The sequence below is a fragment of the Mesoplodon densirostris genome, chromosome 7 (genome assembly GCF_025265405.1).
Source record: "Mesoplodon densirostris isolate mMesDen1 chromosome 7, mMesDen1 primary haplotype, whole genome shotgun sequence".
Classification (NCBI taxonomy): Eukaryota; Metazoa; Chordata; class Mammalia; order Artiodactyla; family Ziphiidae; genus Mesoplodon; species Mesoplodon densirostris.
The window spans coordinates 64,674,567-64,691,614 of record NC_082667.1 but is presented as its reverse complement, the minus strand read 5'-3'; the positions used below and the strand labels follow the sequence as shown (position 1 = coordinate 64,691,614).

The following is a 17,048-nucleotide window of genomic DNA, read 5'->3' as shown; positions in this document are numbered from 1 at the left end:
TTTGAATAATACTGCTCAAAAAATATAAGATAATTCAAAAGGTGTTAAACATTTTCAAACATGTACTACCCAGAAAGTAAGTTGTATGATAACATGTAGTCAAGAACCTTCTGTTTGTACCTTCTCATAGAGATACCTCTTGCTGCCATTTTAGCCATCAACAGGGATGTGCAAAGGGCCTGGGGTGAATCAGACCCTGGAACCAATGTGACATGAAGAGCATGTGTTGAACATTCCCAAGGCTATCCAACTAACTGTGGTAGTTCCTTTAAAGATTGGTTTTGAAAAATTACTCATGTATAAGCTAGTTGTAATTCATTTTAAATCACCCTGTACGGTTGCTGTTTCAACTCGTAATTTGTCATGTAATCTATAACATGTAAGGAATGGTCAAAGAAGCTATAATCTCAGGAAGAGACGACTTAGAAAGGGCAAGATAAAGTGGCTTCATTTGTTTGAAGGGCTAATTATAGAATTTAGCCTTTTGCATAGTGCCACCTGGCAAAATGAGGGCCATTGCATAGGCTTTGGCACAGTGCAGGTAAAGAACTTTGTAGCAGTGAAATCCATCAGGAGATGGAATATGATGATTTTCTGTCACTGGATATTTCAGGCAAACTGAATATTGCCTGTTCAAGGAGCTGTAGAGTCAAACCCAGGCCTTTGGTGGGGATGGACCAGATAACATTTAAAGGCCTTTCTTGAGCTAAAATGCCATGTTTATTTCCCCTTCCCTTGTGTGGCCACAAATACTGTGTCCTAATATTTTTCAAGTCTAGAAATTCCTTTGATATCACAATAAATTATTTCACAAATACCTTTTTAATGACCTTATAAACTCTTGAAGACAGAAACCATATTTTATTCCCATTCCTGTTGCCCACATGCTTTGCTTAACATTGAATATATAGTAAGTTCTTGATACATATTAAAGTCTATTGATGAATACAAACTCAAACATCAGCAAGATAAATGCCCCTCCTATTTAAATTTCATAGAGAAATATAAGTCACTTTGGTGGGCAGGGGGGTATTTGTTAAAACATTAATGAAACTTTCAAATTTGTAAAATGGAAGAAAAGCTGTTCCTAGATTTTTCTCAAAAAATTAAATTGATATCAAAATTTATATATAATAGGCATTCTTATGTTTTGAAATTTTGCAGCATATCCAAGTTTGATGAACGGTGTTGTTTTCTTTATGTCCATGATAATTCTGATGACTTTCAAGTCTACTTTTCCACTGAAGACCAGTGCAGTAGGTGAGTTTTAATCTGATTCAGGTATTTTCAGTCTAATTATGGTGAATCACTTTTAAAGGGTCTTTGTTGTGAAAAATATTTATTTGCTATACTGCTTTTCCTGAAGTTTTAACTTATGGAAAATAATTTTTCCAGCTTTATTGAGATATAACTCATACAGCATGCAATTTGCTCATTTTCAAGTATAAGGGAGGGAGATGCATGAGGGAAGGGATGTGAGAACAGATGTATATGTATGACTGATTCACTTTGTTATAAAGCAGAAACTAATAAAAAAAATAAAATTAAATTAAAATAAAAAAGGTTTTACATTAAAAAAATAAATAAATAAAGTATAGAATTCAATCTTTTTGTTTTTAGTATATTCATAGTTTTGCAGCCATCACCACAATGTAATTTTAGATTATTTTCATCACTCCCAAAAGAAACACAGTATCCATTAACAGTCACTCCCCATTTTCTCTCAACCTAACCCCACCCCCCCAATCCCAGTCCTCTGCAACCACTGAATCTACTTTCTGTCTTTACGAATTTGCCTATTCTTGACATTTCATATATATAGAATCATACAATACATGGTCTTTTGTGACTCGCTTCCTCCATTTATCATAATGTTTTCAAGTGTCATCCATGTTGTAACGTATCAGAATTTCATTCCTTTTTGTGGCTGAATAATATTCCATTGTATGGATATATTGGATTTGTCCATCATTTGAAAGGCACTTGGTTTGTTTTCACTTTCTGGCTATTGTGAATAATGCTGCCATAAACATTCACATGCAAGTTTTTGTGTGAACTTATGTTTTAATTTCTCTTGGAGCCAAATTACTGGGTCTTATGATAGTTCTTTAACTTTGAGGAACGGTCAGACTGTTTTCCCAATTTACATTCCCATCAGCAATGTATGAGGGTTCCAGTTTCTCCACGTCCTTGCAACACTTGTTACTGTCTATCCTTTTGATTGTAGTCATCCTAGTGGGTGTTAGGTGGAATCTCATTGTGGTTGTGTTTTGCATTTCCCTAATGACTAAAGATACTGAGGATCTTTTCATGATCTTATTGGCCATTTATATATCTTCTTTGGAGAACCATCTACACAAATCCTTTGCCCAATTACAACATTTTTTTAATTTTTAATTTTGGAAAATATTCAGACCTACAAGAAAGTTCACCCAGAACTCCCTACTGTTAACCATTTACCACATTTGTTTTACATTCTCTCTATATGCAGATGACTATTTTGTTCTGAACTGTTGAAGAGTAAGTTGTAGACATAATGCTACGTTACCTCTCGGTACTTCATTACGTGTTTCCCTAAATACAAGAACATTCACTTATGCAATCACAGTACCGTTATCTAATCAGGAATCTAAGATTGATATGGTTCTATAATTTACAAACCTTAGCCAAATTTTAGTTATTGTCCCACTAATGTCCTTTACAGTGAAACAAAAGATATTTTTTCTCTGGTTCTTGATCTAAACCAGGATTACATATTAACATTTAGCTGTCACGTCTGTATAGCCCCCTTCTATCTGGAACATTTCTTCATCAGTCTTTGTCTTTCTTGACTTAATGCTTTCAAAGAGTACAGGCAGTTTATCTTGTATAATCCTTCAATTTGGGTTGGTTTGCTGTTCCCTCATGATTATATTAGTGTTATGCATTTGGGGTAGGAATACCACAGAAGTGATGCCCTGTCCTCAGTACAACACATTGGGAGATATAAAATATCTTTGTCTCATTACTGGTGATATTAACTTGGCTCACCTGGCCAAAGTGATGTTTGCCAAGTTTCTCCGAACTTTGCCCATTTTTAATTGGGTTATTGGTATTTTTGTTAATAAGTTTTAAGAGTTCTTTATATATTCTGGATACAAGGCCCTTGTCAGATGTGTGATTTGCAAGTGCTTCCTCCCATTCTGTGGGTTATCTTTTTACTCTGTTGATGGTATCATTTATAGCACGGAAGTTTTAAATTTTGTGGCGGTCCAGTTTATCTGTTTTTCCTTTTGTCACTTGTGCTTTTGATGTCATATCTAAGAAGGCTTTGCCTAACCCAAGGTTTTCTCTGGTGTTATTTTCTTCAAAGAGTTTTATAGCTTTAGCTCTTATATTTAGGTCTCTGATCCATTTTGAGTTTTTTTTTTTTTAATGGTCTGAGGTAGGGGGTCCAACTTCATTCTTCTGCATGTGGATATGTGGTTGTCTCAGCACCAATTGTTGAAAAGACTAGTTCTTCTCCCATTGAATGGTCTTGGCACTTTTTTAGAAAATCAGTTGACCATAAATGTAAGCATTTATTTCTGGACTTTCACTTCTATTCCATTGATCTATATGTCTATCCTTTATGCTATTAACCACATTTTCTTGATAACTGTAGTATTGTACTAAGCTGTAAAATCAGGAAATGTGAGTCTTCCGACTTGGTTCTTGTTTTTCATAATTGTTTTGACTATCGCAGGTGCTTCCATGTCCATGTGAATCTTAGGATCAGCTAGTCAATTTCTTCAAAAAAGGCCGCTAGGGTTTTGGCAGGGATTGCTTTGTATATGCAGATCAATTTGAGAGGCTTTGCCATCCTAACCATATTAAGTCTTCCATCCCATGAACATAGCATATCTTTCTATTTGTTTAGGTCTTCTTTAATGTCTTTCAACAATTTTTGGAGTTTCAATGTAAAAGTCTTATACTTTTTTGTTAAATATATATGTATTTTATTCTTTTTGGTGCTATTCTAAGTGGAGTTGTTTTCTTAATTTCATTTTCAGATGGTTCATTGCTGGTGTATAGAAATACACTCAATTTTTGTATATTGATCCTGCAAACTGGCACTCATTTATTAGTTCTAATAGTTTTTATTGAATTCCTTAGGATGTTCTGTATACAAGATCATGTCATCTGCAGATAGAGATAGTTATAGTTCTTCCTTTCCAAACTGGATGTCTTTCTTTCTTTTTCTTGCCTAATTGTCCTGACTACTAGACTGCAGTATAATGTTGAGTAGAAGTGGCGAGGGCAGACACCCTTGTCTTGTTCCTGATCTTAGGAGGAAAGCAGCTAGTCTTACACCATTAAGCATGATGTTACTGGTAGGTTTTTCATAGATAACATTTATCAGGTTGAGGAAGATTCCTTTATTCGTAGTTTGTTGAGAGAGTTTGTATCATGTAATTTGAGAACATTTTAATTCAGTGCGTCTCAGACAATCATTATCACAACGTATTTAGAAATCAGACTAAATATCAGACCAGGGCACCCTTGGGTCACAATCTTCAATTTTAGAGTTGGAAAATGCTTCCAAATATCAAGCAGAACATCCCTTTACTACAAAGCTTACCTTCTGACTCTCATTCTCTCCTCAGTGCCTTTTCTTGTCATACATTTAAATAATTTTTTAATTGAGGTGTAATATACAGACGAGTGTGTTAAGTATATCAGCACCCCAGAAGGTGCCTTGTGCCCCTTCCCAGTCATTAAACCCGCTCCTAATGTAACTATTTTGATTTCTATCACCAGTGGTTAGTTTTGCCTGTTCTTAAACTTCAAATAAATAGACTCATAAAGTATGTACTCTTTTATTTCTCACTTGTTTCTTTTAAAATAATATCTATGAGATTCAGCCATGTTGTATTAGTTCATTCTTTTTTTCACTGTGTAGTGTTCCATTGTGTGAATATATATGACAATTTATCTGTTCTATCAAACATTTGAATTGTTTCCAGTTTGGGGCCATTATGAATAAAACTGCTATGAACACTCTTGTGCATGCCTTTTCGTGAACATATTCATTGATTTCTGCACTGTATGTACCTAGGAATGGAGTTACTAGGTTATGGGATAGGTTTATATTCAGCTTTGGTTGATACCAAAGTAGATATATCAATTTACACTTCCACCAGCAACATATGAGAGTTCCAGTTGCTCCACATTCTGAACAACAATTGATACTGTCTTTCAAATTTTAGTTAATCTGTTGCATGCATACCACATGTCTCCTAAGAAGCCTGACTGTTGTGTCCCAGCTTTCAAAAATTAGAAAAAGCAGAGGTGGGATGGGTTAGAGAAAAGAACATTCTAGTGTTTTTTGGAAATTATCTTAAAGTATGCAATATTCTTCCCTGCTACCTTAAGAGAGAATACTGAATACAAATCTTCTGAGTCAAGTCATTTGTATGCAAATAAACAACTACACAAGTCTAGGGAGTGGCTGATGTGGCCCAGCAGCATTTGTGAGAAAGATTTATGGGTTATAGTTGATATTAAGCTTAGTCTGTGTCAACAGAACGATGAGGTCGTCTTACACATTTCCTTCTCACCTCTCTCCTTATACAAGACCTTATTTCTCACTAAGAGCTAGAGTGCTGGCAACTTAGGAGGTGATGGTCCCACTATCCTTAGCACTAATTCAATCACCCCTGGAGCACTGGTCCTGGGACCAGACTTGAAGAATAATACAGGGACACCTTTGAAGAATTACAAGTTAGTGAAGTGACTCATAAACAAGTCCTGGGGGAAACGTTGAGGGAACAAAAAGGAAAGACTTATAGGGATATAATAAAATTATGTACATTTCTAATGGGCAGTTATGTAGAAAGGGACTAATTCTAAGCAGTCTACACATGAGACCCACATAAAAGAAGTCTCAAGTTCAATATAAGTGAAGCATTTCTCATTGAATTCACCAAAGAATGAGCTGCCTTGTGAGGTAATGAGTTCTCTGTCACTGGGGGTGTTCACGCATCAATTAGCCAGCCAGTTGGTGGTGATATTGTATAGAGGGGATTCAAGTATCATACGGGTATTTGAACTAGATTAGATAACCAGTACACTACCATGTCAAATCAAGGAGTGGAGTGATTGTTCCATAACTTGTAAAAGCTTGGTTTATTTAATCACAGTTTAATGTAGTCAGGCCAAGTTAGAGGAAAGGAATGGGAGTGATCATAATTAGCGGCAACTTTGTGACGTTTGGTGTTCTAGGTTTTGCTCTTTGGTCAAAGAGATGATAACCAATGGAGTGGGCAGTACAGTGGAGCTGGAGGGAGAGACCGATGAGGATACCTTAGAGGTGAGTCACAGAAGACCTAGAACATGGAAAAAGTTATTTATTGTGTCTTTGATGCTTAAAGAAAATGTCCCATTTTTTTGTGAAAGTTCTTTATGTGTATATTTTAAAATACTCATTAATGAACGAGCTAGCCATCAGTATTCATGACTGTCAGAGATTAAGTTTAATGCATCTCTATAGAAAAACCTCATTACTTTGGCATCCTATCAACCAGAATGTGTAAGAAAAATTTGACATGGACTAGACTAAAATTCCCTTTTGTGTACAACTGATGGAAAAGCTTTTTCTATGCTAATTAATGATGTTTGTGAAACTACAAGAGAAATAGTTGGGCAAATAGAAGCAGACTTTTTCATTTATGCCTAAAATGACTTTAGTTATATCTACTTGCATATAGTATATTAAATATGATAATATGAAGAAATTAATATTAATATTAAGAAAGGGTCATCATAAGCTCTTTTGGACAGCACAGTGGTAGTCCACAGATAACTACACCACCACGCATGTGTTCAAATCTTGCACAGTTATTATGACTTGCCACTAATTCAGGTCCTTGTAGTTTAGTGAGATTTTACTATACTTTCAAGTGGGCTGAAATGAATTCTTTGAGATTTCTTACAGAAAATATCAAAGGGATTCATTTTAATAATTGAGTCAGGTACTCGAATGCTTAGCTTAGAATCAAAGTTTGTTGTAGAAACGAACTGAGTGATGCACTTTGAAGGTAACAGAGAAAGGTGGGAGATAAAAGCCTGTTATGAAGCAGACGGATGTCTGGTTAAATCAGACAGTGATGAGACCCACTAGTAACCTTAATTGTCGTGAGCATCCCTAGAAGTGGATGGGAAGGGACACGTCCACATGCATATGTGTTCTGTGCACTTCTGTAAGCAGGTATAGGGGGCACAGAAAATAACAGAAAGAATCCCTTGCTGCCTCTGCTTTAAATAAATATTGCTCAGTCTAGAGTTACATTTGTTTTAATCATTGAGAAGAACCAACTGGAATGCAGCTGTACAATTTTTGATGATAAGATTGGGGGAATAAAAGAGCAATACTCATTACAGGTGGAATTTTGCAGTATGTGTTTAATGCTAGATCTGTACCTCTAAAAGCAGGAGTGGGGCAGCATATGTACTTTCTATTAAGACAATTTTAGTTTTATTTACCTTCAGTTCTTTTCTGGGCTATAGAAAGTGGTTGCTTTCCTGGCAAGTTGATAAGGGATCATGTAAGAGGGCACCTATTTGGGGTACTTGACATGCTTAGAAGCAGTTTTAAATTGCAGCATCAAAGTGAGGGAAGTTCTCCAAAAGGTGAGCCCACTAAGTTACATATGAGCCGTATTTTTAAATTTCTTGCATTCTATTTCATAAAATCATGTTACGACTATATGAGTAACTGACAACTCTACCCCTTAAAAGCAATTATTTAATGAAAAGTATATAACCCAAGAAATGTGACCTGCCTGGTACTCAAATAATGTTATTTATAAATTTTTTAAAAATTGCAGGACAATGTTTGGGCTTTTATGGGGTTTCTCCACCACAAGTTGTGTGCTTTTTTATCTTGCTGCTTTTCCTTAGTATGAGTATGACCACGATGCGAATGGTGAGAGAGTGGTGCTGGGGAAGGGCACATATGGGATCCGGCAGAGATCTGAGCAATCAAGTGCGAATAGCCATCAAAGAAATTCCAGAGAGAGACAGCAGGCAGGTCGGGGCGGGCCTCCGCCTTCTACAGTTGCCACCTCCATAGCCCAACTCCCGTGCCCACTGCTGATGGCGCATAATGAAAGCATGATGTCATCAAAAAAATTTGTAATTCTCTTCTAATAAGGGTGATCTGCTTTTGTGCTCTGCATGTTATAAATAGATGGAGAAAATGGAACAACTTCACTTGGAGGCATGTGGATTGCAGAGTCACATTTTAAAAGAAGACTGTAGTTTTATTTCCACCCGTCAGGAGGAAATAAAGTTCTACATTTTTACATAGGTGTTTGTTTGCAAATATTTTAAAATATGACTCAGTGCTTTAATTCTCATTGTAACAATTTGAAATGGCTATTATTTATTCAGATGTATCCTTACAGAAAATTAAATGTGGTTAACAAAATTTTAGTTTTTTGCTATACAGACTATTTTATTAATACCCTACCCTTGTACCTCACCCATAGATTTTGGACTATTGTTTTTTAAACCACAAGTACTACCAATTTATTTCTCCTACACTTTTTTAAGAGTCTAACTAAAGGTTTATTCCTTTTTGAATTCATACCCCTCCTAATTCTAAACAAGAATGTGTTGACTGTCAAGTGTTTTTGTAGAGAAGCTACATATACAGTAATGGCCACAGTATAAGAAATAATAGCTCCGTGCTCCACCGGTGTGCTCAGACCACATCTGCAGCGTTGCCTTCAGTGCTGGACACTGATGGCTGTGTGCACACAGCCCTCCATCCAGGTGGTCAGTGAATTATTAAGGATGGATTACAAGTGACTTGTAGCAGCTGTAAGACCCTTTGTCATTTATTCGTTCATTCATTCACTTGTTCATCTATTCATTTTTAATGGGATTGTGTGTTGTGATATTTGAATTATAAAGCGGGGTCTGAAATGAACTCATCCAACTTCTTCCAAGGCTAAGAAGGTTAAATGACTTCTCTGAGGACATGAAGAAACAAGACTAGGATCCAGTCTCTTGAATTCCTCTTCCAGTATTCTGTCTCTTATTCTCATGATGGATAAGGCGTTGCAGTTGTTTGTTGGGGGAAAATTGCTAGCTTGAACCACCTCCTTCAGTTGGTTGTGTTAGTCGTTTCAGCTCTTCACTGCTGATGGTCGTTCCTGGGATTTTAGAGCTGGAAGGGACCTTAGAGACTATTTTGTCCCATTCCCTAAATTTACAGGCTGAAGTTAGGATATTGGGTACCTTCTCTGTGCCAGATTCTGGGCTGGCACTGGAGACTGAAAGGAGAGTAGGATACTGTCCTAATGTTAGGGTGTGCCCAGTTTGGTAGAGCAAAGTGACAAGTGCCATAATACAGAGATTCACAGAGTGTTTGTAGAGCATAGGAGTGGAATGAATTGCTCTTCTTGGTTGAGTTGTGGCAAGTTTGAGAATATAAATCATCTTTGAGCTGGCCTTTGAGGGATGAGTAGGAGTTCGTCTGGCAGAAAAGGAGGCCAGAGCATTCTATGCTGAGGGGAAGCAGAGCTGTTAAGCACAGAGTGTACTGAGAGAAGAAAAAATTGTCTGTTGTGACTCGACTATAGGATGTAGGGCAGTGGGGAGGGGGCGGCTCTTGAGATGAGGCAAACATTTTTAAAGATGTAGTCTGACCTGAGTTTGAAAGTCCTTGTGTGCCATGTTAAACAATGTGGTCTTTATGTGGACTTTAGGATGGGAAGTGATGTGATGGGGTGTGTGTTTTAGGAAGGGGAAATATGGTGGCCAGGGAAGAATAGACTGAAGAGGCCAGAGGCTGAGGCTGGGAGGTCCATTAGGTGGCTGTTGCTGTAGTCTGGAATGAGTCTGTGGAATGAGACTAGAAGGCAGCTGAGGACAGAACCTTCTGGAACAGCTCCCTTCATGGGGGAGCAGAGGAAGAGAGGCTGTTGAGAGAGACAAAGGATGGTTGGAGAGCTCAAGCCCTATAAATAGCCATAGTAACAGCAGCAGCCATTCACTGGGCACTTGCCACACACCAGGCACTCCACTGGGTGCCTGAGAAACTTGACACACTTTGGCCCCCGGCAGCCCTGAGTGCTTCGTATTATTATCCCCTGTTCTACAGATGGGAAGCTGAATAGTCTCATGGGAGCCAAGGGAGAGAACATTCCCACAAAGAAGGGATGGCCAGCAGCAGGACAGGTACTGGTGAGGTGCGATATATGGGCCCCAAGCTCCAGGGATTTGGCAGGTGACATTGGCTTTGTTTTTCTCACCAGTTACTCTCAGCCTCTGCATGAGGAGATCGCCCTGCACAAGAACCGCAAGCACTGCAATATTGTTCAGTACCTGGGCTCTGTTTTCAAGGACGGCTACATTAAGATATTTATGGAGCAGGTGCCTGGGGGTGAGTAGTCACTGGTCTTCTGGTCTCATACCCTGAAAATCACTGATGAAAATATAATATGAACATCGTTATTCATCCTGCCGTTAAAAAATGACAGACATTTTAGGCGTGGGAGACCATTTGTTTCCCAGAGGAGTTGGATACAGATTTTCCAGTGTCACATAAACAGTCTATTCCTGGTCTGGTAATTCAATCATCAAATATTCATTGAGGATCTACTGAGTGCCAGCTGCTGGGCCGATCACTAGAGACATAGAGATGAATAAAGCATAGTCTCTGGCCTTGAGGCCTTCACAGTTTAGGAGTTGAAATATGCTTTGGAGAAGAGGAAACGGAGGTTTTTTTAAATGACGTTGCAAAATAACAGGTTGACAGGGAAATCGAACACCAGTGCTTTATCCACAAGATCCCCAAAGGCAGACAGTAGAGTGCGAGGGTAGGAGTTCCTCAGATCTGGAGCCAGCCATCTAGTTTGGTTTTTGTTTGTTTGTTTGTTTGTTTTTAATATTTATTTATTTATTTGGCTGTGCTGGGTCTTAGTTGCGGCAGGCAGGCTCCTTAGTTGTGGCATGCAAACTCTTAGTTGAGGCGTGCATGTGGAATCTAGTTCCCTGACCAGAGATCAAACCCGGGCCCCCTGCATTGGGAGCACAGAGTCTTAACCACTGTGCCACCAGGGAAGACCCCGGCCATCTAGTTTGAGTTGGTCCCTCCATCTGCAAGCTGTGTGACCTCAGTTTTCTGACTGAATAAATGAATTTTTAAATTGGATTATTAATAAGTACTATCATAGTTGGAATAGTAATAATTATTGGAGTCATAATGACACTATCTCAGTGGCTTGTTGGATGGGGTAAGTGAGATAATGTTTGTAAAGCTCTCAAAACGGTGCCAGGCAGAGAGCAAGAAGTCAGTAAGTGCTCATTTTAAGAAAATAATGATAGGGCTTCCCTGGTGGCGCAGTGGTTGAGAGTCCGCCTGCTGATGCAGGGGACATGGGTTCGTGCCCTGGTCCGGGAAGATCCCACATGCCATAGAGCGGCTGGGCCTGTGAGCCATGGCTGCTGAGCCTGCGTGTCCGGAGCCTGTGCTCTACAACGGGAGAGGCCAAAACAGTGAGAGGCCCACGTACAGCAAAAAAAAGAAAATAATGATAAAATTAATAGTAATCTGAATGCAAATATAAAAACTTTATTTAGAAATCTGTATTCATTCATTCTTTCAACTCATAGTTACTAAGAGCCTGCCATTACATTAAAAACCTAACTATATGTCTTAAGAGCAAGGCAATGGGCTAGATTTTGAGGGTTACATTTATGATGATGTACAGTTTCTTCTTCCCTCAGATTGCTCATAGTCTAGCAGAAAATACTGATTTGTGTTCCAGACGTGAGGTCTTGAGGATGACCACAGAGTTGGAGATAGATGTGCACCTCCCCTTTTACAGATGGGGAAACTGAGGCATAGCAAGGTCCCATAGCACTGTGTAAGGGCGACTAGCTGATGCTGAGGGCCTGGACAATAATCTCTGAAACACAGGGTCAGAAGGCAGTGAAGGGAGATTTTCTTCTGGCCCCAAAGTTCAATGTTTAATAGTATAATTGGAGTCAGGGTGGGGGGTGGTGTGAAGACCGTCCTGCCCCTGGGACCTGGCATTAGGAGCTTCTCACAGTGAGGACAGAGAGCCCCAACCTCCTCCAGTTCGGGTCCCTGTCTCCCTTAAGGGCCTCTCACTCTGCTCCTGTCCACCTCTGATTTCAGGGTGAGGTATAAAACGTGGCTTTGACCCAAGCCCAATGGCTGAGACGCTTGTGCAGCATGTGCAGCGTCAGGCCAGCCCTTCAGAGTTCAGAGAGCACTGTTGCGCTCTCTTCCTGATTCTGTGCAGCTGAACAGAGCTAAGCCCAAAGGTGGCCTGGCTGAGTTTTGGGGGTCACAAGGTGTTCCTTTCCACCCTACACCTCTGGTTGGGCTGATGTGCTGGTTCACGCCCCGTCCCTTCTCTGGCTGTGCTGCTTGCGCATCTGGGAAACAGGCAACAGAGAGGGAGGAAAGATGTTGCATTTAGCCCAGATACAGTGATATGGGCGCGAGTACTTACATTAGGTTAGAAATGTCACTTCACTTTATCTCCCTGAACTCTTATAATTGACTCTTCATTGCCCTGATGAGTTTTTTTTTTTACTGTGTCCATTTCCAGGAAGCCTTTCGGCTCTTTTGCGATCAAAATGGGGGCCGATGAAGGAGCCCACCATCAAGTTCTACACCAAGCAAATCCTGGAAGGCCTCAAGTATCTCCACGAAAGCCAGATTGTGCACAGAGACATAAAGGTACTTGCTTGTCTGAGCCAATGAGATTTTACTTTGCATCTCAGATCACATGAGCTGCTGGAGTGTCTGCAGGTGGACCAGCTCACCGAGGGGAGAGGATTGAGCACAGTCTAGGCTTCCTAGAAACACATGACCATTTCTTAAGGTCCAAGTCTGTTTTACATTAGTTTGTTTCAATCTGTCTTTAAGCATTTGATGTTCTTCCTTTTCTGAAGGGTGATAGCGTCCTGGTGAATACCTATAGCGGAGTGGTGAGAATCTCTGATTTCCACACCTCTGAACGTCTTGCAGGAGTGAATCCATGTACAGAGACTTTTGCTGGTAAGCAGACAGAGCTTGGCGTGGGGTCGCCATTCTGGAGTTAGGCTTGCTGCAACTGCAGTCCTTTGGAAGTTACTCACCAAGCACCTGTGTGCACAGTGGACAACTGGTAGTTGAAGTGGACGGTGTATTGTCCCCAACTTCAAAGTGTTTGAACTCTGTCATAATGATGTACTTAGCTATTTGTGGCAACGAGATTGCCTTAGTTTCTTCCTTGTCTTCCAAAGTGGAGTAGGTGAAAACCTCTGCTTGAGGTTTTCTGAGGGTTTCTAACCAGTCAGCAAAATGGCACCATCTCTTCTAAGTTAGTAGCACCTTATTCAGAATCGTGGGGAATTCTGAATAACAGCATCCCTCAGACAACTTATTAGAACATCTTATTGGTCTTTTATAAAAATAGCCTGTTGCTTTAGGGAATTCTGGTACCTCGTGCTTTCATATGATTATGTTTCCAAGAGAGGCTGATTCTTTTAGGGTATTCTAAGACGGGTTTGGTATTCTAAGTGGGTTTGAGCAATTGAATTTTCTTTTCCATGTGTCAGTGATAGCATCATTTATGTTTTGAGAGGGACTGGATTCAAAGAGTGGAATAAAATTGCCAGCTAGCTTTCCATGTACACGACCAATGAGTAGAATGATGCTCAAAAGCCACCTATGGCTTTTTGTAATTCCCATTTAAAAGCAAAACAGAAACTTTGATCCTTGGAGAGAAGTACTGATTTTGATTAAGTAAAGGTTTGTGCTCCCCCTAGGGTGTAATGAAAGCATCACAAAGATCTTGCTTGATGGAATTATGAAACAACGCTTATAATATTATAGCTCCGATGTAAGTTATAAAAGACAGATGATTGTTTTCTATCCCTATAACACCAAACTATAGAGTGGACAGACTTGCCTTTAGTTTTGGTGAATAATGTCTCAGCTTTGAAAGACTTTGCTTCAACAAGAGAGTTGTTGTTATGTCAGCCACTGGACGCCCACAGTAGAGACTCGTTCTCTATCTAAAGAGAACTTTTATGAATCAGAAATGACTTCTCAGTTGTAACACCAAAGGAGATACATGCACCTCAAAATGGGGAACTATTACACCAAGGACCCCGCCGGAATCTCCCAAAGAGTGTATTGAATTTTCATTCATTGTTTCTGATATAAATGTATATATCTCAACATGTATGTATCAGTGAGTATGTCTGTATGACTGGCATATTTTTTTACTAGCCTAATTAAAAATGACTTCTGTCCTCTTTGGAAGCCACCAATTAGCTTAGCAATATGTAGCAAGAGGGGCTCTGATATGGCAAGGAGTTATTTCAAGACATAAAACCCCCAACAATTTATCTCATAATTACCATCCCCAAGGAGAAAAAAAAATCATAAAGAAAACGCATGTATAATTCATCATTGCATATCACATTTTCCCAAGTAATTGGCTTGAGGAGGCATGAATTTTGCATTGCAAACTAATGCAGGGGTGTTTGGGGGATAATAAAGAAGGGGTGTCATTTGGGGTAGGAAATTCCCCTGCATATAATTACTCTTTGCAAAACAGAGCGGTTCTGTAAAGAAATCTCAGCTGCTGGTGCCACACTCCGATTGGGTGCGGGTGGACACAGTGGGGCATTTCCACGCAAATGCCCGGAGGCTTTTGGAGCCTGGAAGGAGAGGCAAAGGCCTCAGACAACTTCCTGGCCCGAAGTCCTCCCCTCCTGTGTTCCTCTGAAGGCTTTTCACCATCGGTGTAAACCAGCTAGAACAGGAGGCAGGGCCGCTGTGGCCAGGGTCAGCCCCCTTTGCTTTTGGTTTTGCAGCAGCTTTATTGAGGTTTAACTCACATATTGTAACATGTACCCATTTAAAGTGCACATTTCAATGGTTTCTGGTAAATTTTCCAAGTTGTGCAGCTATCGCCGCAATCCAATTTTTGAACATTTCTGGCACCCCCAAAAGGTGCCACCTTGCAGTCAACCCCCATGCCCACCCCCAGCCCCAGGCAACCACCGACCTACTCTCTGTATAGATATTCCTGCTCTGGAGATTTCTTATCAACGGAATGATACAGTACGTGGTCCCTTGTATCCAGCTTCCTACACTTCACATAAGCTTTTCGAGGTTCACCTGTGCTATATATAGTGTGTATCGCTACTTCATTCCTTTTCTGGCTGAATAGCATTCCATTGTATGGATAGACCACATTTTGTTTATCCATCTACCAGTTAATGGTCATTTGGATTGTTTCCCCTTTTTGGCTATAGTGAATGATACTGCCGTGAACATTCACATACAAGCCTCTGTGTGGAGATATGTTTCCATCCCTCTCCGGTAGATACCCAGGAATGGAACTCGGGACAGGAACTCTGTTCTGATCTGTGGCTATGAACAGCCTTGGTTCAAATTCGGCTCAACCACTTGCTAGCTGTGTGACCCTGGGCATGTCACTTAAGCTCTCTGTGTCTCCATTTCTTCATAAGTATATAAAACAGAGATGCTCATAATACCCACTTCAGAGGGTTTTTATGTGGATTAAATGAGTTAATATTGATGAAGTGCTTTAACCAGCACCTGGCTCATAGCAAGTGCAAGTGAAGTCTGCATTAGTGAACTAAATACTAATTTGCACTTAGAAGTCACTGGTCATTCGAGCTGGCAGGAGCCTTTGAGAGAATCGAGTTTATGTGCATAACAACATGTTGAGCCTGTCGGACTCAAAAGGTGTAATTTTTATTTTTATTTTTGTCTCCCACGCCTGCTCAGGGCAATGGTCCTTTCCCATGACTCTTCCAGCCACACTTAGATAACAAAGAGATTTTTTTTAAATTTTATCAATCCCTATTTCTTTTTTAAAATTTTTTATTATAGTTGCTTTACAATGTTGCATTCATTTGTACTGTACAGCACAGTGAATCAGCTATATATATACATATATCCCCTCTTTTTTAGATTTCCTTCCCATTTAGGTCACCACAGAGCACTGAATAGAGTTCCCTGTGCTATACAGTAGATTCTCATTAGTTATCTATTTTATACATAGTATCAATAGTGTATATATGTCAATCTCAATCTCCCAATTCATCCAACCCCGCCCCTTTCCCCCTTGGTATCATTACATTTGTTTCTAAGTCTGTGTCTCTATTTCTGCTTTGTAAGTAAGATTGTCTAAACCAATTTTTTCAGATTCCTCATATATGCTTTAATATATGATATTCGTTTTTCTCCTTCTGACTTACTTCACTCTGTATGACAGTCTCTGGCTCCATCCATGTCTCTGCAAATGGCACAGTTTTGTTCCTTCTTATGGCTGAGTAATACTCCATTGTATATATGTGCTAAATCTTCTTTATCCATTCCTCCATCAGTGGACATTTAGGTTGCTTCCATGACCTGGCTACCGTAAATAGTGCTGCAGTGAACATTGGGGTGCATGTGTCTTTTTGAATTATGGTTTTCTCTGGGTATATGCCTAGTAGTGGAATTGCTGGGTCATATGGTAGTTCTATTTTTAGTTTTTTAAGGAACCTCCATACTGTCCTCCATAGTGGCTGTATCATTTTACATTCCTACCAACAGTGAAAAGGGTTGCCTTTTCTCCACACCCTCTCCAGCATTTATTGTTTGTAGACTTTTTGATGATGGCCATTCTGACCGGTGTGAGGTGATACCTCATTGTAGTTTTGATTTGCATTTCTCTAATGATTAGTGATGTTGAGCATCGTTTCATGGTTTGTTGGCCATCTGTATGTCGTCTTTGGAGAAACAAAGAGAAAGTCTTAATGGCACTTTGAGAAGCAAATGAAGTCTGAATGCAGTCATTGAAAGGGTTCCGGCTGATATACAGGCGTGCCTTGTTTAATTGCGCTTTGCTTTGTTGTGCTTCGCAGATACTGCATTTTTTTTTTTTTTTTTTTACAAATTGGTTTGTGGCAATCCTGCATTATTAGATGATGGTGAGCATCTTTTTAGCAATAAAGTATTATTTATTTAGTTGTAC

General features: G+C 39.6%; 1 protein-coding gene across 1 annotated transcript in view; it reads left to right on the top strand.

Moving 5' to 3' along the window:
- The window catches only part of LOC132494191 (mitogen-activated protein kinase kinase kinase 15-like), a 121,386-nt gene that overhangs the window by 81,053 nt on the left and 23,285 nt on the right, over nt 1-17,048 (top strand). Inside the window, 7 exon segments of the mRNA XM_060105212.1 lie at nt 1,165-1,260; nt 6,244-6,331; nt 7,921-7,982; nt 7,984-8,046; nt 10,284-10,411; nt 12,612-12,742; nt 12,958-13,063. Of these exon segments, the coding sequence (XP_059961195.1) occupies nt 1,165-1,260; nt 6,244-6,331; nt 7,921-7,982; nt 7,984-8,046; nt 10,284-10,411; nt 12,612-12,742; nt 12,958-13,063 (674 nt within the window).